The sequence below is a fragment of the Lingula anatina genome, chromosome 1, assembly GCF_051362555.1.
Source record: "Lingula anatina isolate TDL-2025a chromosome 1, LinAna3.0, whole genome shotgun sequence".
Taxonomy (NCBI): Eukaryota; Metazoa; Brachiopoda; class Lingulata; order Lingulida; family Lingulidae; genus Lingula; species Lingula anatina.
The window spans coordinates 4,164,335-4,185,593 of record NC_141767.1 but is presented as its reverse complement, the minus strand read 5'-3'; the positions used below and the strand labels follow the sequence as shown (position 1 = coordinate 4,185,593).

Here is a 21,259-nt window from a genome sequence, read left to right as displayed (position 1 = left end):
GACATATTTTTATGTATACAAAATGCACTACACAGGGTATTATTGCAATAAACAATTTACAAGTGTCCATATTTCCATCACTTTACCAGTAATGTGGAAAAAAATCCTATTAAATAAGTGCATTACCTGAAACTGAGGTGGCTTCCTCTTTGTGGCAATTCCATCCACCATGCTCACTGCTACTTGATGCTGGCTGGGGTGCCTCTTGTCTGGCAAGGTACATGAAATAAAACAATTTTGTTGTGATTTACTGATACATTTTAAATTTTTCCAACCTTTTACCAGTCTCTTACTAATAAATAAACTGACACACATTATTGACTGATATCTAATTTGAAGAAATACTCACTAAAATTGGAGCTGAAGGGGTCCTCGGGGCTGGTGGAGAGGAATTCCTGCACCTCCAGCAGCCAGTCAAATATACAGAGCAATCTCATGTTGTTGAGCAGTGCAGTGTAGTGGACAGCGTCCTTGGTGGAGCGGTAATGGAGCTCCATCTGCAGAGCCCTGTGTTCTCCCTGGTGGCGTGTCGGGTGGAGAATTTCTTGGAAGATGCTGGATTTGTGGTTGTCTGGGAAGTCTTAAAATTGGTTAAGATAAAAGAGTTAAAACATTCCTTCAATTATCATTTGGTTTTCTAATTTTTTTCATTGTGATTAGAAAAACAAATGACCAATCAAATCATTTGTGTTTAATCCATTTTGTAATTTTCGCAAATACAGTCAGTATGTGATAAATATGAATTTCTATTAATGAATTCAAATTTTATTTCAGGTTTTTTATACCATAGGTAGGCTAAAACAAAATTATTTATTATCTATTCTCCCATGTATTCTGTATATAAAACTTACCTCTAAATCTTGTATCAGAAGCTCTGATTTCATGAGACACCAAGTCCACATCTTTGGTCTGATCTGAGTAGCTTTCAAAGCAGAGTTTGGATTTGATGAAGTCCAGCCTGGCAAGAGAGACCTCAGGACAGTCAGGCTGCTCATGGGCCATCAGGAACTCCACGCTCACATTCTTCAGCTCTATACATATGGCAATGGCTTTGAACACATGGCCACTCAAAACAGTCTGAAAATAATGAATATTTGAATATTTATTTGATGGTAAGTATCTAAATTTTGAACCACCAATCATTATCAGTGCCACTGTTTTATTTTTATGAAATATATTGAACAATCTCCACTTTGCACCACGGGTTCAAACCTATCTCACTCCCTGCCACAAAAATTCATCAGTCTGCTCAGAATAACACTAATCTAACATATTTCACAAGAACATAATTTGTCTAAAATCCATACAACCTCCTTGTCACTCCACTTACAATATTCTTAGGATCTTGCATTTCAGTGAGCAATGGTCTCTTGAACTCCTCCACAGCCTCCCCCAGGTTGTGATCCAACAACCCTCGGACCAGCTTGTATTGGTTAACATCTATAGAGCAGTGAACTGAGGACAGGGTGCCGTTGATGTTGAAATCTGGAACACTGTGACTGAGGTCGCCATCCAGGTTTCTTTCCACTTCTAGGTTCAGAGCACATTTTTGTTTCAGAAGCTTGACCGCCTGAAGAAGGGAAAGAAAATGTGTACTAATTTCATATACAAGAGACAATGTTTTTTTAATTACATTGACCTAGTCTAAGAAAAATAATTGAATATTCTACAAATACTAACACATCTTCAACTCTTGATAAGCAAAATTGTAGAATTTGCTGTGATTTATTTCTCTGAATCAGTGGTTTGACCCCTTTCATTTCAATGAAAACAACCTTGAACATTATTTAATAGTTATAATGTTTTTACATGTCTAACGTAGCAGGAACCTTGCCTGTCCCTTTTTTTAAAAATTATCAGAAGGTAATTTAAGATGTGATAGCTCATACTCACCTGTCTTTGTATAACACAGGTATTGAAAACAAAGTCCAGGTGTGGTGTACTACTGCTGTACTCCCCCTTCTCCACCCTCTCAGCAGAGTACAGGTCCATGTCCTCCAGGCTGATAGACAGGACATCCAACAAACACACGTGTTCCACACTCTCCTCATAGGAAGGCGGGGGGTTGAGAATCCACCCCAGCTTTCTGCCATTCACACTGTCTTGTCTTTGGAGTGAGGGCTTTTTCTCAAGCTTTGGTTTTGATGAGTTACACCTGGGACTTGTAGATGATGCTGTTTGAGCAGATTCACTTATTGCACTAGATTCAGTGGCTTCCATAGTATCTTCCCTCCAATCTGTGTCCAAACCCCCATAAATACTCATGGACATTGGGTCAACAGCTTTCTTTGGAGACAGGGGCATGGAATGGGTAGAGTTTTTTGGTTCTTCACCCACAGAGCTAGAAGAGGAATGCCTTTCTTTCTTTTTATGAGTGAACTCAGATTTCACTGTATTGTCAGCAAACTTGAAAGTGTTCTTCACAGTGAGTGTGCCCAGGTCTACCACCAAGATGTCTGTGGTCTTAGAGCTGTGAGGAATAAGAATGATTGGGGAACCTGCCACTATGTCAAGTTTCATTCTGCCACCACGAGATGCCTTCTCATCAATCTGGAAGGATTTGAAAATACCACATCATCAACTGAACATATGCCCCAGCCTAACTTTTCCGAAATTTCAAAACATAATTTGAAACTTTCCCAAATTTTACACCTTACGTTTTTACTAAACAATACCAAACTACATTATTTATAAATCTAACTATTAGTAATGCTGATTGTGTAAATTAAACTGGCTGTTCTAAATAATATTTTTGTCTAGCTGTTTATTAGTCTTTTAAGTTTAATTCTGAATCAGTACTTCTGATATTGAATTTAACATATGAATTCTGATGATCAATCTACAGCCTTACCCTCTTGTCACCTGTATTATGTCAAAGCACATAAAACATTACTTTTAAGATTGATATTAGTAGAAGAATTCATCATTACCTTCTGTCCAGAGCTGGAGGCTCTCATGCGCCCCAGCACCTCCTGCATCTGGTTGAAGTGCTGAATAAATGCCACGGTTTCTGATATGAATCTCTGGGAGTGCGTGTAGCGTACAGAGGCCATGCGGAGCTTCACACTCAGGTCAAACTCACGTCGTAACATCGGGTCTGGTGTGCCATATCTGCAGGGAGGGGAAGAACATGTTAAATAATATTGTAACAGAGTACATCATCTTTATAATGTGTGATTTTAATTGGGTATCAGTACATACATTCCCAAAATTGTCAACGTATGGCAAACTTCCCTCACAAAGTGAACACTTCAACAACAAAGACCAAACTTGTTGAAATATTCTGATAGAATATCCTAGCACTACACATTCCAAATGGATTTCCTCTTACTTGAATATGTCAAAGTCCAGAGCCTGTGTCCCTGTTGTCATGAACTTCTCCCTGTAGAGCACCCCATGAGGTGACTGGTCAGTCAAGGACATACTGCCCAGCTGACCACAAACAGCCATGTTACCATCTCTCAGCTTCAGGTGACACTTCAAGTTGGACACGTTGGCCTTGGCAAGCTCATATTCTTTTTTGTTCAGCAGGAGGTTGAGGCTCTTCACCTTCAGTTCTATTTCAGAGTTGACTGTTTCCTTTTCTCCTAATACAGAGGTTATTTGAATATCAATTAGAAATTTATGTTTGAAAAGGAGTGAAAATTTGGCTTTATTCTTTGAAAACTGAGATTAGAGAACTGGCAAAATGTTCAAAACATGTTTAAAGATAAATGCCAGCCATGGAATAACACAGTAACTTTCAGTGAAGGAAGACAGGCACAACTTTCTGTAGTAAAAAATCTCTGAAAAAAAAAACAAAAAAGTATTATTATAACAGACTTAAATTCATAGAGTTATCCAGACTTAATCCTTATTATGCTGTAGTACCTGACTCTTCACTAACAGTATCTGCTGCTGGTGGGGTCATTGGGTCAGTCTTCTCGGAATAAGCCTCTGTGTCATGTATCTTGGCTCCCATCCCCAAGAAGTCCAACACCACCACCCAGGTGTTGAGATTGGCCGTAGTGTCTAGGCCATTAAAGTCAACATCTATAAAACGGTTTGTCTGGAAATGTATGAGATATATTCTGTTAATGTTTATTAATAGAAGCCTTTACATATCATGCTTAATCATCACGTAACCTTTCTTTTACAACCTGCAAAATTTTTTAACCTTATATCAAGTGTTTTTAGCGCTTTACATTTTTAACACAAAAATGTGCCTGGATGTATGTACCTGTATATGGCTATACTATTTACATCTGTTTTCCCATTTTAGTAATTCTTTCTACATTTACATGTAACATTTTCAACATAATTAATATAAAAAATTTGTAATTTCTTCAGCCAAACACAGCCCACCTTGTTGTAAGTGGTAGCAAACTCAGGGCACTTCCTATCCACCAGCTGTACCTTGATGTGTACCAGGGCCTCCCCCCTGTCCCTGTCCTGGGGCAGCATGGCAGGCAGGGACAGCTGGGGGGTGGGAGGGGGTGTGCTGGGGTACTCACTGGGCCTGGGGATATAACACATGGATTAGCAATATTGAAGAATTGGGGCATATAAAAATATATCTATTAAGTACAGTTGACTTTTACTTGATCAAAAAGGATATCTTTACTATAATCCTCCATGTAAAGAACAATAACGTACTTTAAGTTAACCATTTTAAAAATAAAAAGAGCTACTTCATGGCTTATTTCTTTTTTTAGACTACTTATGATGTAATCTAATGGACTAATATGTGAAGATGTTATTAAAGAAAAAAAAAAAAAGCATTTCATCCCTAGAAAGCATGCAAAGGCAATAACATATTAGTGAAAAATGAAAGAAAACAAGAATTCAAAATGTCAAGCAAGGATTATAAACCAAAGCAAAATAATGGTTGAAAATTAAAATCGGAAATTTAAGGGTAGAAGAGAATCTTTTTTATTGTATTAATTGATGATTTTCCTCTTTCATGGAAATGACTAATGCTCATGACAGGAATTCCATCTTGCTTATCATTATTGTAGCAGTGGGACACACAATATCTAATTCCCAGCGTGGTTCTTAGTATCCCAACACCTGTTTCGACATAACAAGGCCTCCCTTTCCCACAAAGCAATTTCACTCATTGAGAAGATGAAAATCATCTATAAAATAGATATTAAGGTATTATTCTTAAAAGGAAGCATTTTCTAGTTTCAACATGGTATTGTAACATTATCTATAGTCTGGCTTAATACCATGCATATACTAGTAATGAAGACACCGATAAAGGGTTTTTAAAGCAGAAAAAAGCGGACTTCTAAAAAAAATAAATTATGTGTCAAGGTTTTACACCAGATTTATGCAAACATGAGGGTATCAAATTGCTATAAGTCAAAACATCTTTCTGATATCTAGTCAAAAAAAAAAAAAAATTATTCGTTGTTAGTGATAAATCAGCATTGTAAAAAACTCAAATGCAAATTTAGGAATTTAGATAAATATTTCTTTGGGTTAATTAGTGTTAGGGTTCTAAGATGTACCATGTAGGCAAGCGCTGACTTCTAAGTAGATTGGGGATAGGAACATGGGACATTTTAGAGCGAGGTATCGGCATTACGCCAGCAGATAAACTGGTTTTGGCAAATGTATCCCTCTCATCTGAATCCCTATAAAACAACAGAACAGTCAGATATAGAGAGAGTGAAGATAACTACACTATACTGAAGAGATTGTATGCATTCAAAAGGCACAACAAGAGACAATTAAGTCATTACTATGTAGGCCACTGATAATAATCCATTAACACAAAGAAAGGTAATGAAAGTCGTTTTAGCATAGGAAAGAAGTTTTAGCATATGTGCATACTGGTATGTGACTTTACTACACCAAAACATGCATAGATATCCATATTCTATAACTACTGAGAAACCCCAATCAGCTGAGAAAAAACGAATGTACAGTAAAGAGGGAACACAATCACCAACACATGCATATGATATTTTTCATCAGTGTGTATATCTTAATTTAAGTAAATAATTGAATATTAGGTCAAACATCTAAAAATATTACTAACTTCTCTTGTCTGGACCTATGTGTCCTGCTTGCTGTGCTGCCTTTAGACTGGGCAGCTCGGGCGGTGAAGACATTCTCCTGTCGCAAACTGCTTGGCAAAGATGGCGGCATGTCAGGAGCCGCAGCCTGTATCATACTATCGGGGCAAGACGTGGACATGTACATTTTAGTTTCACCCGCAGCAGCAAACTCTCCTGTGGGAAGAGCGCCTTTTGACACCATCAGGAAGCCATGTTTAGTTTGTTCATCCTGCAGCAAATCTTTCACAGTTAGTGATTGGAGGGCCACTTCAATTTCAGTTATGTAAGGGTTGGATTTCTCATAATCCACCACAAAATCCTTGAAACTAACAAGTACAATGGACTTATTTGGCTCCCCTCCCAGATCATTCTGCATCTCAATATCAAATACAGGCAAGTCAAATTTTGCTCTTATTGCAATGGGGTTGCTTGCTTGACTAGAGACTGTTGAGCTGGAAATGCTTGTAATACTGGTACTTGAGGCCACCTCCCCCATATCAAGTTTCAAGGCTGACATACTAGGCACCGACATCACGCTGGACTCTGTGGTCGGCATGCTCTCATTTCCTTCACTGCCTTGAAAAGACTCATTTGACTGTGATTCCTCATTATTATGCGTAAGATTGTCCAATGTTTGTAAAATCTGCTCATAGACTTGCCTGTGAAGGGCTAGTTTGAGTGGAGTCACAACCCTGCCACTGATCTGTATCACAGTATCTGGAGACTCATATGACAGAGTCTGGTCCCCAAATTGTGGAAACACATTCTCATCCAATGAAAACTCTTGGGTTGAGTTTCTATTGATATAGCCTATTTGGGGCTCTTGTTTTTCTATTTTGAGTTCTATAATAGTATCATGTAATATTGGGACTCCGCAGCGAGCTTTGGAATAAATTTCAGGCAGTGAATGATTTACAGCTTCGCTCTCAACAATGTCCTTTTCATCTCTGCTGTACATTCTTATGTCTCGAATTTCAATGAACATTTTCTCTCCTTCTTCTTCTTCCACATTGAGGAAAGATTCAGAAAAGGGAATGTTAGGCAAAGCCGGCACCTCTTCCAGCTGTTTGTTTCTGAAATAAGTTTTCCCAAGATAAGCCACCAGAACTTCAGAGCTTGTAGGAGTGCGAGGCAACACTATCACTGGGCTCTGAAGTATGCCACTGATCACGAGTTTCTTGTCGTCCCCTTCATGGATGTCACCCTGTCTGTCCATCATGCTGAACACATCTTCCTCCGAACCATACATTCTGCTAGGCTCACCTAAGTGGGATGTAGCCAGGGGGTACTGAGAGGTGCCCATGTGGTCCGATTTCTTAGACACAAACCCCATGGCCATTTCTGTGGCTGCAGTCTTGATGTTATCCATGGCTCCTGTCAGATAATCCTTGATATCAGACCCACACAATGTCAGATCACTAAGGAAGCTAGGGGAGTGAATATAATGAAGTGACGCCATTCTTATTTCTACACATCTGGCACTGTCATCCCTAAGAAAGTGGGAGTTATCAAAAGTTTCAGACTCATCCATAAATCTCCCTCCTTCTGAATATTGGAATATCAGTGCCTTATCAAGGCAATCTGCATCCAGGACAGATTCATATGCCGTGTTGTATATCTCTGTGTGAGAGAACTCGTCATAGTTTGTGCTGCACTCTGGGTCGTGACCCACACTGAAGACTGTCTTACGGTGAAGAAAAGGACCGTCGTAAGTGAGGTCTTTAAGCTGAAGTCCACCCAGATAGGCATCGAAACACATCTTTTCTCCTGGAATACAAATTGACTAGATGCCAACTGTCTTAGACACAAACTTACACATAATCAAATATTTTCAAATAAAATACAAATAAAATTATATGCATTAACTTGCTGAATGTTACATACTTACAGATTAACCCATTTCAAAAAATATGCCTACAAACTAATGATCCAACAAAAGGTAAAACTGAAAGAAATACCTGTGCTATGGAATGTGGTGCAGAATTTTGTTCTACTCATGGTTGCCATAGCGACCTTCTTTGCCTCTTTGGCATAATCATTTTCTACAACTCTCATCAACATTACATTCAACCTACGGACATCAGCTGTTACTGTGGTTTTCATGGCACCCAGGCCCTAAAGAAAAACAACGGTGAAACAATGAGAAAAGATGGCATTTTAAAAACATTACAGATAGTTTTCCAAGTAATATTAACAGAAATTCATTTTCAAATAACTTTCAGATATCAATTAATTTGAATAATACTGATATATAAAATTTAAGTCAAACAATGAGATCATGACATTTTACTCACAGGATTTAGCAAAATTGATTCACTTTTATTCATACTCCGCATGCTTTTCATAAGTGATTCGCTCTTCTTTGAATGCTTTTTGGACTTGTGTTGAGCTTGGGGTGGAGCTATCTCCTTTAAAAACCTCAGCAGCTCCACTATGGTCTCTTGGTTGACTAGAAAACAAGCAGAGCAAACAGAATAGTTACTGTCATCTTTGATCATACTGTGATAGAAAAGTTTTTCCAACTAACAGATATGTCTGCCTAGGTTTCATTTGTCAATCAATGAAATTAAACAATAATAAAGAGAGTGCATCCATTTGCTGTAAATACCCAATTTTATAATATCTTAGTGCAAATGAAGGTCATTTTTGCAAATTAGCAATATTAGCCAATTAATGCTACCTACCTACAACATCCAAATTATTAAACTGTAAGTTGATGATCCTCTCAGTTTCCTCATTGCCACCGCCAGCCTGCCCTCCTGGCTCTACTTGTTCTAACTCCAGATAAATCAGAGCATCCTCACTTTGATTTGTGTCGTCTACTGGTATAAAATTGTGCTGCTGCTGAGGAACTGGGGAGGCGGCACGATCTGGGTCAAAGGAATATGAACGCTCCCTCCTCCTGGCTTAATATTGGAAATAATGGGAATAATGTCAGTAACTTTTAAAAGCCTAGGAGCTGACATTGTTTTTACTTCTAAGGTTGATTATTCTAATGTTGGCTACTTTTTACATTAATTATTAAACACTTTATATACAAGTCTGTCAGACTGCAACAGTAAAATCATGATTTTTCTTATGTGTACAGGTTTAAGTGTTGTTAAATTTCATGACAACTTTTCTCAATTTCACCTCTCATTTTCATTCCAATTTCAAGTTGAAACTCTTCTAATGTGTATTTATGCCATTCCTCCTATAAGCAATAACCAGACTACTGTGCTGTGTGTCCTACCTGCCAGTGGGTTCAGGCTCTGCCAGGCTGTGGTGAAGGCTGACTGGAAGGCACTGAGGCTGGTCTGAGGGTTCCTTGAGGCCAGCATCTTATCACTGGGGGACTGAGGGGAGCAGGGGGACTGCGGGGACTGGGGGGAATGTGGGGAAGTGGGGGAGGTAGGTTCTGAGTCACGCATGCTGCCACTGTGGCTGTCTAAGCTAGAAATAGTCAAACAGTCGCAATTTTTGTTTATAATTTTTTCACTTTTAGTGCATTATTTTAAGCAAATACATAAATGTAGACTGACAAAATGCAAAGCAGGCCCTGCTTTATACTATTTCAGAATATGTAATATTCAAACACAGAGATTGAATAAGCATGTCATTATTATTCACCTGAAAACTCAATTACCCTTTATCGAAGTGTACATTATTACATGTATCCATACTATCTCTTCACACAGCGCCATAACCAACCTTAATCGTTTGTGCGATGCAACTAAGAGTTCAAAATCTCTTCCAAAGGTCTGCATGGCATCTACCACCAGTAGGCTGTGCAGAGAGAACTTGGCTGAGGTGTCAAAGGTCCTCTTGGTGGCGTTCACACTGACTCCTGAAACCTGGATCTCTGCCACAGGGAGACCTGGGATTATACAGAGGGAACTGGGGTATGCAGATATGGAACACAGTTGTTTTTTTCACTGAATTTATATTTATTTACTAATTAAATGAAAATATAGAAAAAGTTTGATAAGATTTAAATTTGCAGTAATTTGGTGAGTAAATCTTTCCAATAACAGGTACCGGAGAAGATCAGCATTGGTCAGAATTGTGCCGGAAGTGACGTGCAGTGGTGTTAGAAGCGAAGCTGAGTGGTCATTTTAACATAGAGGTGAACGGCAGTGAAGACGGGTTGTCGGAGGAAAAAGAAGTTTTCTAAACAACATGGTAAGATAACTCTCCTTTTTTACGCATTTTGGGCAGAGAATGCTTGTAGAAATAATAGACGCATGATATGAAAACGTGACACGTAACTTGAAGGTGCAAAATCGTGCTTAATTTGCGGTCAACTTGTTTAGAAATAAATGCTGCGTCGACCGCCAGCGCGACAAAAAGCGTAAAGGGGAAATAATTCCCGGGAGTCTATAAATCGTTGTCATGTGGAAATTTGGCATTAATATAATCCGATATGTCCATATCTAAGTATTTTTGGGTGTTTTATGGTATGGGCTGCAATTACAACGATGTTTTAGAGGTCTTGAAGGACCTTGTGAAAACCAGGAAGTAGTTCGTAACTAACAAGTGGAATGTACCGATCTCCGACTGCTGTGCACAGCTGTATCTTTTTTTTCAATATATTGACGAATTTTTAGATCTTTATATGTCCATCTGGCATGAAATTCCACACACATGATCACACTGATACACCTTTTACACTGGGGAAGGCGCTCATCGGTACAAATATACAATAAAGTGCAATGCATTCACAGGACAAATAAAACATTTCACTGACAAGATCTTCCCAAAAAGACGGAAAGAGAATTCAGGTGAGCTGACAGGTAATTAAGACTAGCTCAAAGTACTAATAATTGACATTATTATGCAATACTCAGTTGGTAAAACGATTCTCACAGGTAGATAAGATGTAACATGACCAATTTCTATAGGCTAATGATTGCCAGCCTGAGGAAAGTGATTGCCAGTCTCTTTTGTCAGTGATTTTTAACTCAGATAAGAGGCTGTCAGAATGTCACCTTTGTCTTGGCATTTGTCACTGATTAGCGCCTTCCCCAGTGTAAAAGGTGTATCAGTGTGATCATGTGTGTGGAATTTCATGCAAGATGGACATATAAAGATCTAAAAATTCGTCAATATATTGAAAAAAAAGATACAGCTGTGCACAGCAGTCGGAGATCGGTTCATTCCACTTGTTAGTTACGAACTACTTCCTGGTTTTCACAAGGTCCTTCAAGACCTCTAAAACATCGTTGTAATTGCAGCCCATACCATAAAACACCCAAAAATACTTAGATATGGACATATCGGATTATATTAATGCCAAATTTCCACATGACAACGATTTATAGACTCCCGGGAATTATTTCCCCTTTACGCTTTTTGTCGCGCTGGCGGTCGACGCAGCATTTATTTCTAAACAAGTTGACCGCAAATTAAGCACGATTTTGCACCTTCAAGTTCCGTGTCACGTTTTCATATCATGCGTCTATTATTTCTACAAGTATTCTCTGCCCAAAATGCGTAAAAAAGGAGAGTTATCTTACCATGTTGTTTAGAAAACTTCTTTTTCCTCCGACAACCCGTCTTCACTGCCGTTCACCTCTATAAAAAAATGACCACTCAGCTTCGCTTCTAACACCACTGCACGTCACTTCCGGCACAATTCTGACCAATGCTGATCTTCTCCGGTACCCGTTATTATAAACATAAAACTGGATTCTTTTAATGAGAAATACATGAATAATTAAAACTATTTTAAAACACTTCTTATCTTTTTCTCTCCTTCACATATCTTTACCTCTACTCTGGATATCCAGGGCCATCTGACTGATGGTGAACTGCAGCAGTAATAAAACACTTTCTTGAGATGCTTCTCTGCGCTGACGCATCTGGGCTTCTGACATACTGAAAAAGTTTTGTAAGTTGAGGTCTAAAACAACTTGCTTATTTATCTTTCACCTTTTGTTAATCTAAAATTGATGTGCATACACTCTGGCTTTAGTTAATATCATAAATCATGAACAAAATCACACTAACATTTGTTACAAAGCAAATGTGACAGATTTCCTTCAAAGCAATATGCTGAGATTTTTTAGATATCAATGTCAACTCCTGAATATTATTTATCTTTTAATGCTTAAAGAAAAAGCAAGTGATAAGGTTATGTATTAAAATATAAGCTTTCTTCCTATATTCCTACTCACAGCTGGTATGTGGACTGTCCCAGCTGTGTATGCTGTGTGTCGGGTGTGGCAGGGGATGGGGTGGTAGTGGGGGAGGGGCGGACTGGGTCACTGGAGATGGTGTCTATACACTTCCTCAACGCCTTCACCTGAAGATGGCAAAAATAGTTATAAAAAGCTCAAATAAATAAAATCTTCTATATTAGATTTATTGCTTTTTTTGGTCATAACAGGTCTTTTATATGACATAACTGTCTTGCATGCAGTCTCAGATGGTGAGAATTTAAATATAATTTGTAGCGAAATGGGCTGTTAAGTGCACATTTAAGAACACCAGAAAAGAAGCTCAAAGCATAGCATATTTCCGGGCATAACACAAATGACTGTTCTTATTGTGGAATGTCATAACTACATAAATCAGGTCAATTTTCTCTCACCTTCTGTTCATTAACATGCATCACCAGACTGGGCATATTTCCTGACATGGATGCACTGGGGAAGGAGGGATCATCAGTGTACAGAAGTCTCCTCTCAAACTGCAGAGATATGGTGAACCTGTCCAGGATGTGCATGTGTCCTGAACCTTTATAGTGGGCTTGTTTCCAGTTGTCTTTTCCTTTGCCTACCATCACCTGTAACTCTGTGAGCTCAAGGATATACCTGTGAAACAATGATGGGTGTACTTATAATCTTTTCTGGAATGTTACAATTCAATACTTTCAAAGAAACATCTCGTATCCAAAAGGACATAAAGATGGCATTACAGTACTGTTTTTGACACAAAACAAAGATTGTTTTCAATGTCTGACAGGTAGAATGTCCTCCAAATGACTAAAATTGTCCCAATATTCACCTCTTTATGCCAATGCTCCTACCCCAACTCCAAATTCAGATTATCAGTCATCTTTCTGTCACATTTTTTTCATTTTATATAATTGTTTTCTGTTATAATTGTATGAATAAATTCAGTATAAATAATAAATATCCCATAACACTAACTTGTCATAGAGTCTGCTCCTCAAATCGTGTGCAGGAAGATTGGCAGCCAAAAGTTCTGACAGCTCATTGGATGTCACTGTGGTTGCCTGGGAGACGGTGTCAGAGTCCTCCTCCCCCTCAGCTGGCTCCTCCTCCTCACCTGGGGGAGTACTGCTGGGAGTTTGGAAGTCCTCTGAAAATGAAACATTCTTGGGTCATAATAGGGATAAATTCTAGAATTCTAGCATACTTAAGAGGTGACCGAGGTAAAAATTATTATTAGGGATTTGAATGTCTTCTGATAATAAGCTATTCTGAAGTTAAAAGCAATGAAAAACATGAACATACCTAGAGGGTAGCAACTAATATCCATGAACATTTATATATTTTTATGATGAAAATGACCTGTTAAAATGGGCTTCAACATTCATGAAGTTTTTATCGCTATCATATTTATATTCAGACTATTCCTGTTTGTATCCACACATCTACTCACCATCATCATCATCAATAGAAGCCTGCATCTCCATGTCTTTCTTCTTGATCTTAGCTGAGGAATTCCTGAAGTAAAGGTGGCCAAAGTCAAACACCACTAAGGTCGTGTTGTGATCCTGGAAATTCTCTGGGCACACAAACTGTGGGGCAGTGATATCAAGATTGAATTCCCAACGCTTGGCTTTTCTCTGAAATTGGAAAGAAAAATTTAAAGAATGATACAAAAGAAAGACATCAAAGTACACTTTAACAAAAATATATCTCATTACCATCTGTGTTCAAATTTTAAACATGGCATCTATTCCATTTTGAAATATCTATGTAATAAAACATTCCATATTCTTAAATGCTTATCTGGTAGAGATAATTAAAACATAACTGTGATAGCAAGGCCTACCTGTTCCTTTCCCTCCAACATTTGATCTAGAGTATGCTTCAATTCAGCTTTAGTTTGATTTTTCAGTTCTTCATATTTTCTTCTTGCATCAACTAGAAAACGCGGAAATATAAATTTCTGAGGCACTTTTCCCACAGATATGTCAATATAGCCTGATTTATACATTTTTTCAATATTTATGCAATACTTTATAAGTTTTATTGACACTAGGGAGTTCTTACCTGCTAAATGGATCTCAGACTGTTTTTGTGCAATGCCAGTTGCTCTCTGTTTGAAAAACTCTCTCACTCTCTTAATAGTGAAAGGGTTGTAGACAATGTTCAGAGGCTTTGTCTTCATAAATACCCTAGAATGAATATATCAGCAAAGTAAAACAGTCATCTGTAAGAAAACAGCTGTTAATCCAGTTATAACAAGAATTTGCAGGATGTATCAAAAGATTACCTATACACATACACATAATTGTGCTCAAATATCAGTATCTGCCTTTCTGGTCTGCAGAGAACCAGGGCCTATGATAAAATTCCAACATCTAATTCAGTTCAGTGAGAAAAACCTTCACATAGTCACCCAGATTACCAGCAGTGCACCCTTCCCGTGGTCAGCTGTATTAGCTAGTACAATATCTAAAACATTTCTTTTCAGTTTGATATCAACTGCAACAATACAGTGACTACCTCTACTTTGCACAGTCATCCAGAACTCTCATCCCTGCCCCCTACCTGTGGTCAGCTGTACTCCCCAGTGGTTTCTGTTCATACTCAAACTGGAATATGGCCTCCTCTGCCACTCTGGAGTGTGAGAACAGAGCCCCTCCGTGTTCCTGAGGGTGCTGGTCTGCCCCAACACCACCAAAACCTGTGAAGAAATGCTTCACCTGGCTGCTTCTGTCCTGAAAGTCAAATCAGGGGCAAAACAGTAACTTGACTTGTTAAGTTAAATTTGTAATTTTAATGGTTAAAGTTGGCAAACACTTTGTAATAACTAGAGGATCAGAGAGGCGATACCGCCTCCGAATATTGTACCACCAGCTGGAGCAAGCGCATTCGTATAGACCCCCACATACACAAAATAAGGGACACAGCCACCAGTTTTGTGCTTGACAAGCTGTAAAAATGCAATCAACAAGAATTTTTAAACTATTGCAAAAAATATATATGGTACAACCAAATTTAAGTTCTTTGTAAGATAGGTCAAGGGTCAATTTCAAGGTCACAGTAAATTGCCAGTATATGACTTCCTATTCAAGTTCAAGAGTAACTATGGACCTATCTCTGTCAAGTTTGAAGTTAAAAGAGAAAGAAATTAGCAGAGTTCACTTCATGATAAAAAGTAGGTCAAAGGTCAATTTCAAGGTCACACTTAGATTGCCAGTATAGGACTTCCTATTCAAATTCAAAAGTAACTATGGACCTATCTCTGCCAGTTTTGGAGATAAAAGGGAAGCAAAATTTGCAAAATTCAGTTCATGGTGAAAAGTAGGTCAAAGGTCAATTTCAAGGTCACATTTAGATTGCCAGTATATGACTTTCTTATCAAGTTCAATAGTAACTACGGACCTATCTCTGTCAGTTTTGGAGATAAAAGGAAAGCAAATTTTGCAAAGTTCAGTTCATGGTGAAAAGTACGTCAAAAGTCAATTTTAAGGTCACATTTAGATTGCCAGTATATGACTTCCTATTCAAGTTCAATAGTAACTACGGACCTATCTCTGCCAGTTTTGGAGATAAAAGGAAAGCAAAATTTGCAAAGTTCAGTTCATGGTGAAAAGTAGGTCAAAGGTCAATTTTAAGGTCACATTTAGATTGCCAGTATATGACTTCCTATTCAAGTTCAATAGTAACTATGGACCTATCTCTGCCAGTTTTGGAGATAAAAGGGAAGCAAAATTTACAAAGTTCAGTTCATGGTGAAAAGTAGGTCAAAGGTCAATTTTAAGGGCACATTTAGATTGCCAGTTTATGACTTCCTATTCAAGTTCAATAGTAACTATAGACCTATCTCTGCCAGTTTTGGAGATAAAAGGGAAGCAAAATTTGCAAAGTTCAGTTCATGGTGAAAAGTAGGTCAAAGGTCAATTTTAAGGTCACATATAGATTGCCAGTATATGACTTCCTATTCAACTTCAATAGTAACTACGGACTTATCTCTGCCAGTTTTGGAGATAAAAGGAAAGCAAAATTTGCAAAGTTCAGTTCATGGTGAAAAGTAGGTCAAAGGTCAATTTTAAGGTCACATTTAGATTGCCAGTATATGACTTCCTATTCAAGTTCAATAGTAACTATGGACCTATCTCTGCCAGTTTTGGAGATAAAAGGGAAGCAAAATTTGCAAAGTTCAGTTTATGGTGAAAAGTAGGTCAAAGGTCAATTTTAATGTCACATTTATATTGCCAGTATATGACTTCCTATTCAAGTTCAATAGTAACTACGGACCTATCTCTGCCAGTTTTGGAGATAAAAGGAAAGCAAAATTTACAAAGTTCAGTTCATGGTGAAAAGTAGGTCAAAGGTCAATTTTAAGGTCACATTTAGATTGCCAGTTTATGACTTCCTATTCAAGTTCAATAGTAACTATGGACCTATCTCTGCCAGTTTTAGAGATAAAAGGGAAGAAAAATTTGCAAAGTTCAGTTCATGGTGAAAAGAAGGTCAAAGGTCAATTTTAAGGTCACATATAGATTGCCAGTATATGACTTCCTATTCAAGTTCAATAGTAACTACGGACCTATCTCTGCCAGTTTTGGAGATAAAAGGAAAGCAAAATTTGCAAAGTTCAATTCATGGTGAAAAGTAGGTCAAAGGTCAATTTCAAGGTCACATTTAGATTGCCAGTATATGACTTTCTATTCAAGTTCAATAGTAACTACGGACCTATCTCAGCCAGTTTTGGAGATAAAAGGGAAGCAAAATTTGCAAAGTTCAGTTCATGGTGAAAAGTAGGTCAAAGGTCAATTTTAAGGTCACATATAGATTGCCAGTATATGACTTCCTATTCAAGTTCAATAGTAACTACGGACCTATCTCTGCCAGTTTTGGAGATAAAAGGAAAGCAAAATTTGCAAAGTTCAATTCATGGTGAAAAGTAGGTCAAAGGTCAATTTCAAGGTCACATTTAGATTGCCAGTATATGACTTCCTATTCAAGTTCAATAGTAACTACGGACCTATCTCTGCCAGGTTTGGAGATAAAAGGAAAGCAAAATTTGCAAAGTTCAATTCATGGTGAAAAGTAGGTCAAAGGTCAATTTCAAGGTCACATTTAGATTGCCAGTATATGACTTCCTATTCAAGTTCAATACTAACTATGGACCTATCTCTGCCAGTTTTGGAGATAAAAGGGAAGCAAAATTTGCAAAGTTCAGTTCATGGTGAAAAGTAGGTCAAAGGTCAATTTCAAGGTCACAGTAAGATTGCCAGTATATGACTTCCTATTCAACTTCAATAGTAACTATGGACCTATCTCTGCCAGTTTTGGAGATATAAGGGACTAAATGTTATAATTTTGGAGTTACCATAATGTGCCTTAAATTTCGTACAGAAAAAATTAATTAAAATAAAGAAAATGTCATTTTGGTCAAAATTCTTGAAATAGGAGGTGCTCTGAAGATTCAGAAGTTCAAATTTGATGTTATAATGTCATTTTTGAACACAGGTTGTCTGCTTTGCCAAGCCTTATGTTTTATTTTTCCAGAGTTCAAAATTTATTATCCATTACCGTACTGCACATTTTGCTTTTACCACCAATATGTACTTTTTGATACAGCATAACTCGAAAACCGTATGGAATACAAAAAAACCGAGACCACCCCCAGTGTTGGGCTTTACATGCTCTACAAAATGCAAAAAAGAATGGGTCTCTAGCATTAACGGTTCCCGAATTAGAGACAGTTTTCAGTTTCGGTATCTTATGGCCGCTACTCCCGTGAAAATGCACCGATTGACCCCAAATTCATGGAGATGAAAGATGACCTGAAGGGTAACACTTTCCAATAATATTATTGGTTAAGTCTGTGTAGTGTCTGAATAACAGGGCAAAAAATTTTTTTTTCGTAAAAAATTTCATTTTTTTGAAAATTTTGACCCATTTGACCTTGAAGTAAAGGTCAAAGGTCAAATCCAAGGGTATATTTGAAATCTACACATATGACTTTTGGAAAGCCGTCTATAGAAATTTTTCCCATAACTCCTTCCGTAGGGTAGATAATTAGCATTTAATTTTGCCATTTTTAGACAAGGGTGCATTGTAATGAGTGCCACACCCAGACCCCAATACCGACAAAGCCCAAATTTTACGTGGAACGAGTTGAGATTATAGGTGACCTAAATCCATGAGATGGGTACGGGGGCCCTTACCGTCTAGGAGGAGAAGCGGTAACGGTAGCCGTCCGGCGGAACGATCCGGACGGGACCGAAACCATGTGTACCGCCAGCGCTAACGCTGGTGGTACAATAATAATGATAAATCAATTTGCACAACAGTGAATCTCTTTACTGCTAAAATGAAATAATTAGAATACAGTAGCTTCAGATTAACTCAAGATACAAGTTTTCTTTATATGAATTATATAAAGAGGTATCATTTACCCACTGTAAACACAGTGAAGTCCGTCAGCACTGTTCACTTTTTCCACATCAGTAAAATTGAACTGAGGCCAGTGAAACTGTAAAAATTTTAATTACTGGACCTTATTTCTGCCTTGGACCAGAAAATTCTTATACCCTGGCATCTGAAGGACAAGCAGACTAAAAAAGGCACATAGTAACCCAGTGTCCCTTACCCTCATTTGTGGAGAGATTAGTATGGGCATGACAGTGTTGGGTGTCAGGAGGTCCTTCAGCACCAACCCATCCACACTGATGCCAAACAGCAGAGACTTGAACCGTGGTCTACTCTCAAACTCCATCTTGATGTTAGTACACTCCAGAACAAGGAGGGGACTTGAGCCATGGGCGTCTGGAATGATAAGAAGAATATTTCAAAGGGAAAATTTAACAAATCTTGCATTTAATTTTCAATATACATTATTAAAAAAATTCTGAATATGAGACTCATTCCATATTTGCACAAAAGAAATTTTCTTATATATTACTTCACCGCAAATACAGTAAATCAAATTTATCTATCACATAACAAGTGACCACTATTTGATGAAACACACCTGTAGTAAGTGATGCAGCATTTTCACCCTTTAATTGGAAAGAGCCACTCTGCAGACAGAAGTTCAGTCTGGCAAACACAAAATCCCTCTTCAACAGTGAAGTATTTTCTTCAGCCTCATGGAAAACATCCATTATTTCTTGCTCTGAAAAACAAACAGCAATATAGATCACACTTTAAACATCATTTACATGATGTAAAATTTGCATACAGTATTTTAAATCTGTCATAAAATTCAATTTTTGATGATCAAAGCAAAGTGAAACAGTATAGTGTATATGCTCTGAAATAACCTTTGCTTTTGATAAAACAGAACATGTTCACAATTACCTATTTCATGTTTAGCTATTTTTGCAGGAGGCTCATCTTCATCTAACTCAGGAAGGGGGTGCTTCTCTTCTTTATCCTGTGGGGGTGGTTCCCCTGTAGACTTAGCAGCTGTTGTAGAGGCCCCACCCCAGCCGCTCCACCACCCCTGGAACATCCCCAGGTAGTGCTGCTGGGCCTGGGGAGCACCCTTCCCAGTTTGTTTTGATTTCTAAAAGACAAAAAGAATGCGAGAGAGGCATGAAATGATTAAGAGCTACATATAAATATCAACACTGTCATCTCTTTATCCACACTACCAACAAAAGCATATTTCATTCATCTTTATGTAAAAGTAAATTAAAGTTATTTATAACAAGATGTGAATTTATATTACTAGTTTAGGACTGAATACACACCTCTTGCTTTTTCTGCTCCTCCCTTTCTTTGAGCTTCTCTTCTGCTGTTACTAACTCCATGGCTAGTTCATGCAAAATTTTCAACTCTTCAAAGTTCAACTCTTTCAGTAACTTTTCTTTCACAGCCTATAATGGTAAATTTCTTTTATTATTATTTTTTTAGTGTTTCTTGTGTCATCTAATGGTACACTCTATTTTTGTGTATTTATGTACCAACCTAAATTTGAAGAAAAGTGGATTCCGAAGTACTATAATTTTGATTATTCTAATTCTTTTTCAAACGATGTGAATTTCAGAAAAAATTAATTAAATAATAATATAATACTTTGCAGTAATCTGCCCTTCTGCTTTCTTCTGTTGCGAAAGATCTTCCATATATTATAACAGGACATGCACAGACACAGGTAAACAAAGCACATACTATTTGAGAAGGTGTCAGATATTCGTTTTTGAGTTCTCTCCTGTATCCTTCAACATAAACAACATTATCCCTGGCCCTCTGTAGGATGTACTCCTTGTTCTGTCTCTTGCATCTTTCTTGTATGGAGAACAGGTTGGAGTTAATGGCATACAACCACCAGGCCTTAGGACTGAAATAGCATACAGAAGAATGGTTTTCAGAAAGGCAAATTGTAGTATAAGTTAAGAGAAGTCTACAAATTTCAGGCGATTCATTTCATATCACATGAAATCATTCAGGTAGACTATACAACTCTTCTGCCTTCTTCATACATTTTTACAAACATTTCAGTAATTGTTGCAGTTTTACAGCACAAGGCAAAATAATGTACGTAGAAAGGCATACAAAAACATCAATTTCTATTTATCAACATACTCTTCTATCACAGTACAGAAAGGCCTCCATTTCATGAATTTCCTGTGTTTTTCATATCTGTCAAACTCCTTCATCCAAGCCACCATTCCCCTGTACTGGCCCTCACTCAGGGATATGGGCAGCTGCTGTAGTTTGATGTCCAGGTTGATCCTAGGAGTGGACGTGGACCTAATTGGAAGCTCTGATGTGTTCCTCTTCATCTTGGCTTCTGCATTCACTGACTCCAGGATGAAATTGTGATCCTGAAAGTAGGGGAATAATGAACTAATTTTTAAGGGTTTTCAATTATGTAACATGTCATGGAACTTTTTGTCAAGTCTACTCATCATTTAATTACTTTTAACCAAAAATATAATGATGCCTATCTACAGAAAATCAACTTCCCTTATATATGGCAAGACTGTCACTATTTTCACAATTATTTTGTTATTTTCAGTAAATGGTTAATTATCACCAGATGGACACCACAGAGCAACAATTACAGACTCA

General features: G+C 37.7%; 1 protein-coding gene across 4 annotated transcripts in view; it reads right to left on the bottom strand.

The window, feature by feature from the left end:
• LOC106170225 (intermembrane lipid transfer protein VPS13D) overlaps window positions 1-21,259 on the bottom strand; it is a 44,279-nt gene that overhangs the window by 19,578 nt on the left and 3,442 nt on the right. For 3 of the 4 annotated variants that reach the window (XM_024076460.2, XM_024076461.2, XM_013550008.3), the window contains exons 10-39: window positions 20,771-21,012; window positions 20,357-20,525; window positions 19,936-20,061; window positions 19,541-19,748; window positions 19,212-19,355; window positions 18,831-19,006; window positions 14,774-14,943; window positions 14,273-14,397; window positions 14,052-14,143; window positions 13,656-13,842; window positions 13,181-13,352; window positions 12,619-12,841; window positions 12,203-12,330; window positions 11,797-11,903; window positions 9,738-9,903; window positions 9,280-9,479; window positions 8,732-8,953; window positions 8,342-8,496; window positions 8,006-8,162; window positions 6,029-7,814; window positions 5,496-5,621; window positions 4,345-4,498; window positions 3,871-4,048; window positions 3,332-3,587; window positions 2,931-3,111; window positions 1,894-2,550; window positions 1,331-1,570; window positions 852-1,077; window positions 350-580; window positions 127-209 (exon numbers count right to left, since the gene is read on the bottom strand). In XM_024076460.2, the coding sequence (XP_023932228.2) occupies window positions 127-209; window positions 350-580; window positions 852-1,077; window positions 1,331-1,570; window positions 1,894-2,550; window positions 2,931-3,111; window positions 3,332-3,587; window positions 3,871-4,048; window positions 4,345-4,498; window positions 5,496-5,621; window positions 6,029-7,814; window positions 8,006-8,162; window positions 8,342-8,496; window positions 8,732-8,953; window positions 9,280-9,479; window positions 9,738-9,903; window positions 11,797-11,903; window positions 12,203-12,330; window positions 12,619-12,841; window positions 13,181-13,352; window positions 13,656-13,842; window positions 14,052-14,143; window positions 14,273-14,397; window positions 14,774-14,943; window positions 18,831-19,006; window positions 19,212-19,355; window positions 19,541-19,748; window positions 19,936-20,061; window positions 20,357-20,525; window positions 20,771-21,012 (7,287 nt within the window). The remainder of the gene's footprint in view (window positions 1-126; window positions 210-349; window positions 581-851; window positions 1,078-1,330; window positions 1,571-1,893; window positions 2,551-2,930; window positions 3,112-3,331; window positions 3,588-3,870; window positions 4,049-4,344; window positions 4,499-5,495; window positions 5,622-6,028; window positions 7,815-8,005; window positions 8,163-8,341; window positions 8,497-8,731; window positions 8,954-9,279; window positions 9,480-9,737; window positions 9,904-11,796; window positions 11,904-12,202; window positions 12,331-12,618; window positions 12,842-13,180; window positions 13,353-13,655; window positions 13,843-14,051; window positions 14,144-14,272; window positions 14,398-14,773; window positions 14,944-18,830; window positions 19,007-19,211; window positions 19,356-19,540; window positions 19,749-19,935; window positions 20,062-20,356; window positions 20,526-20,770; window positions 21,013-21,259) is intronic. The other variant, XM_086998788.1, reaches the window with a different exon arrangement.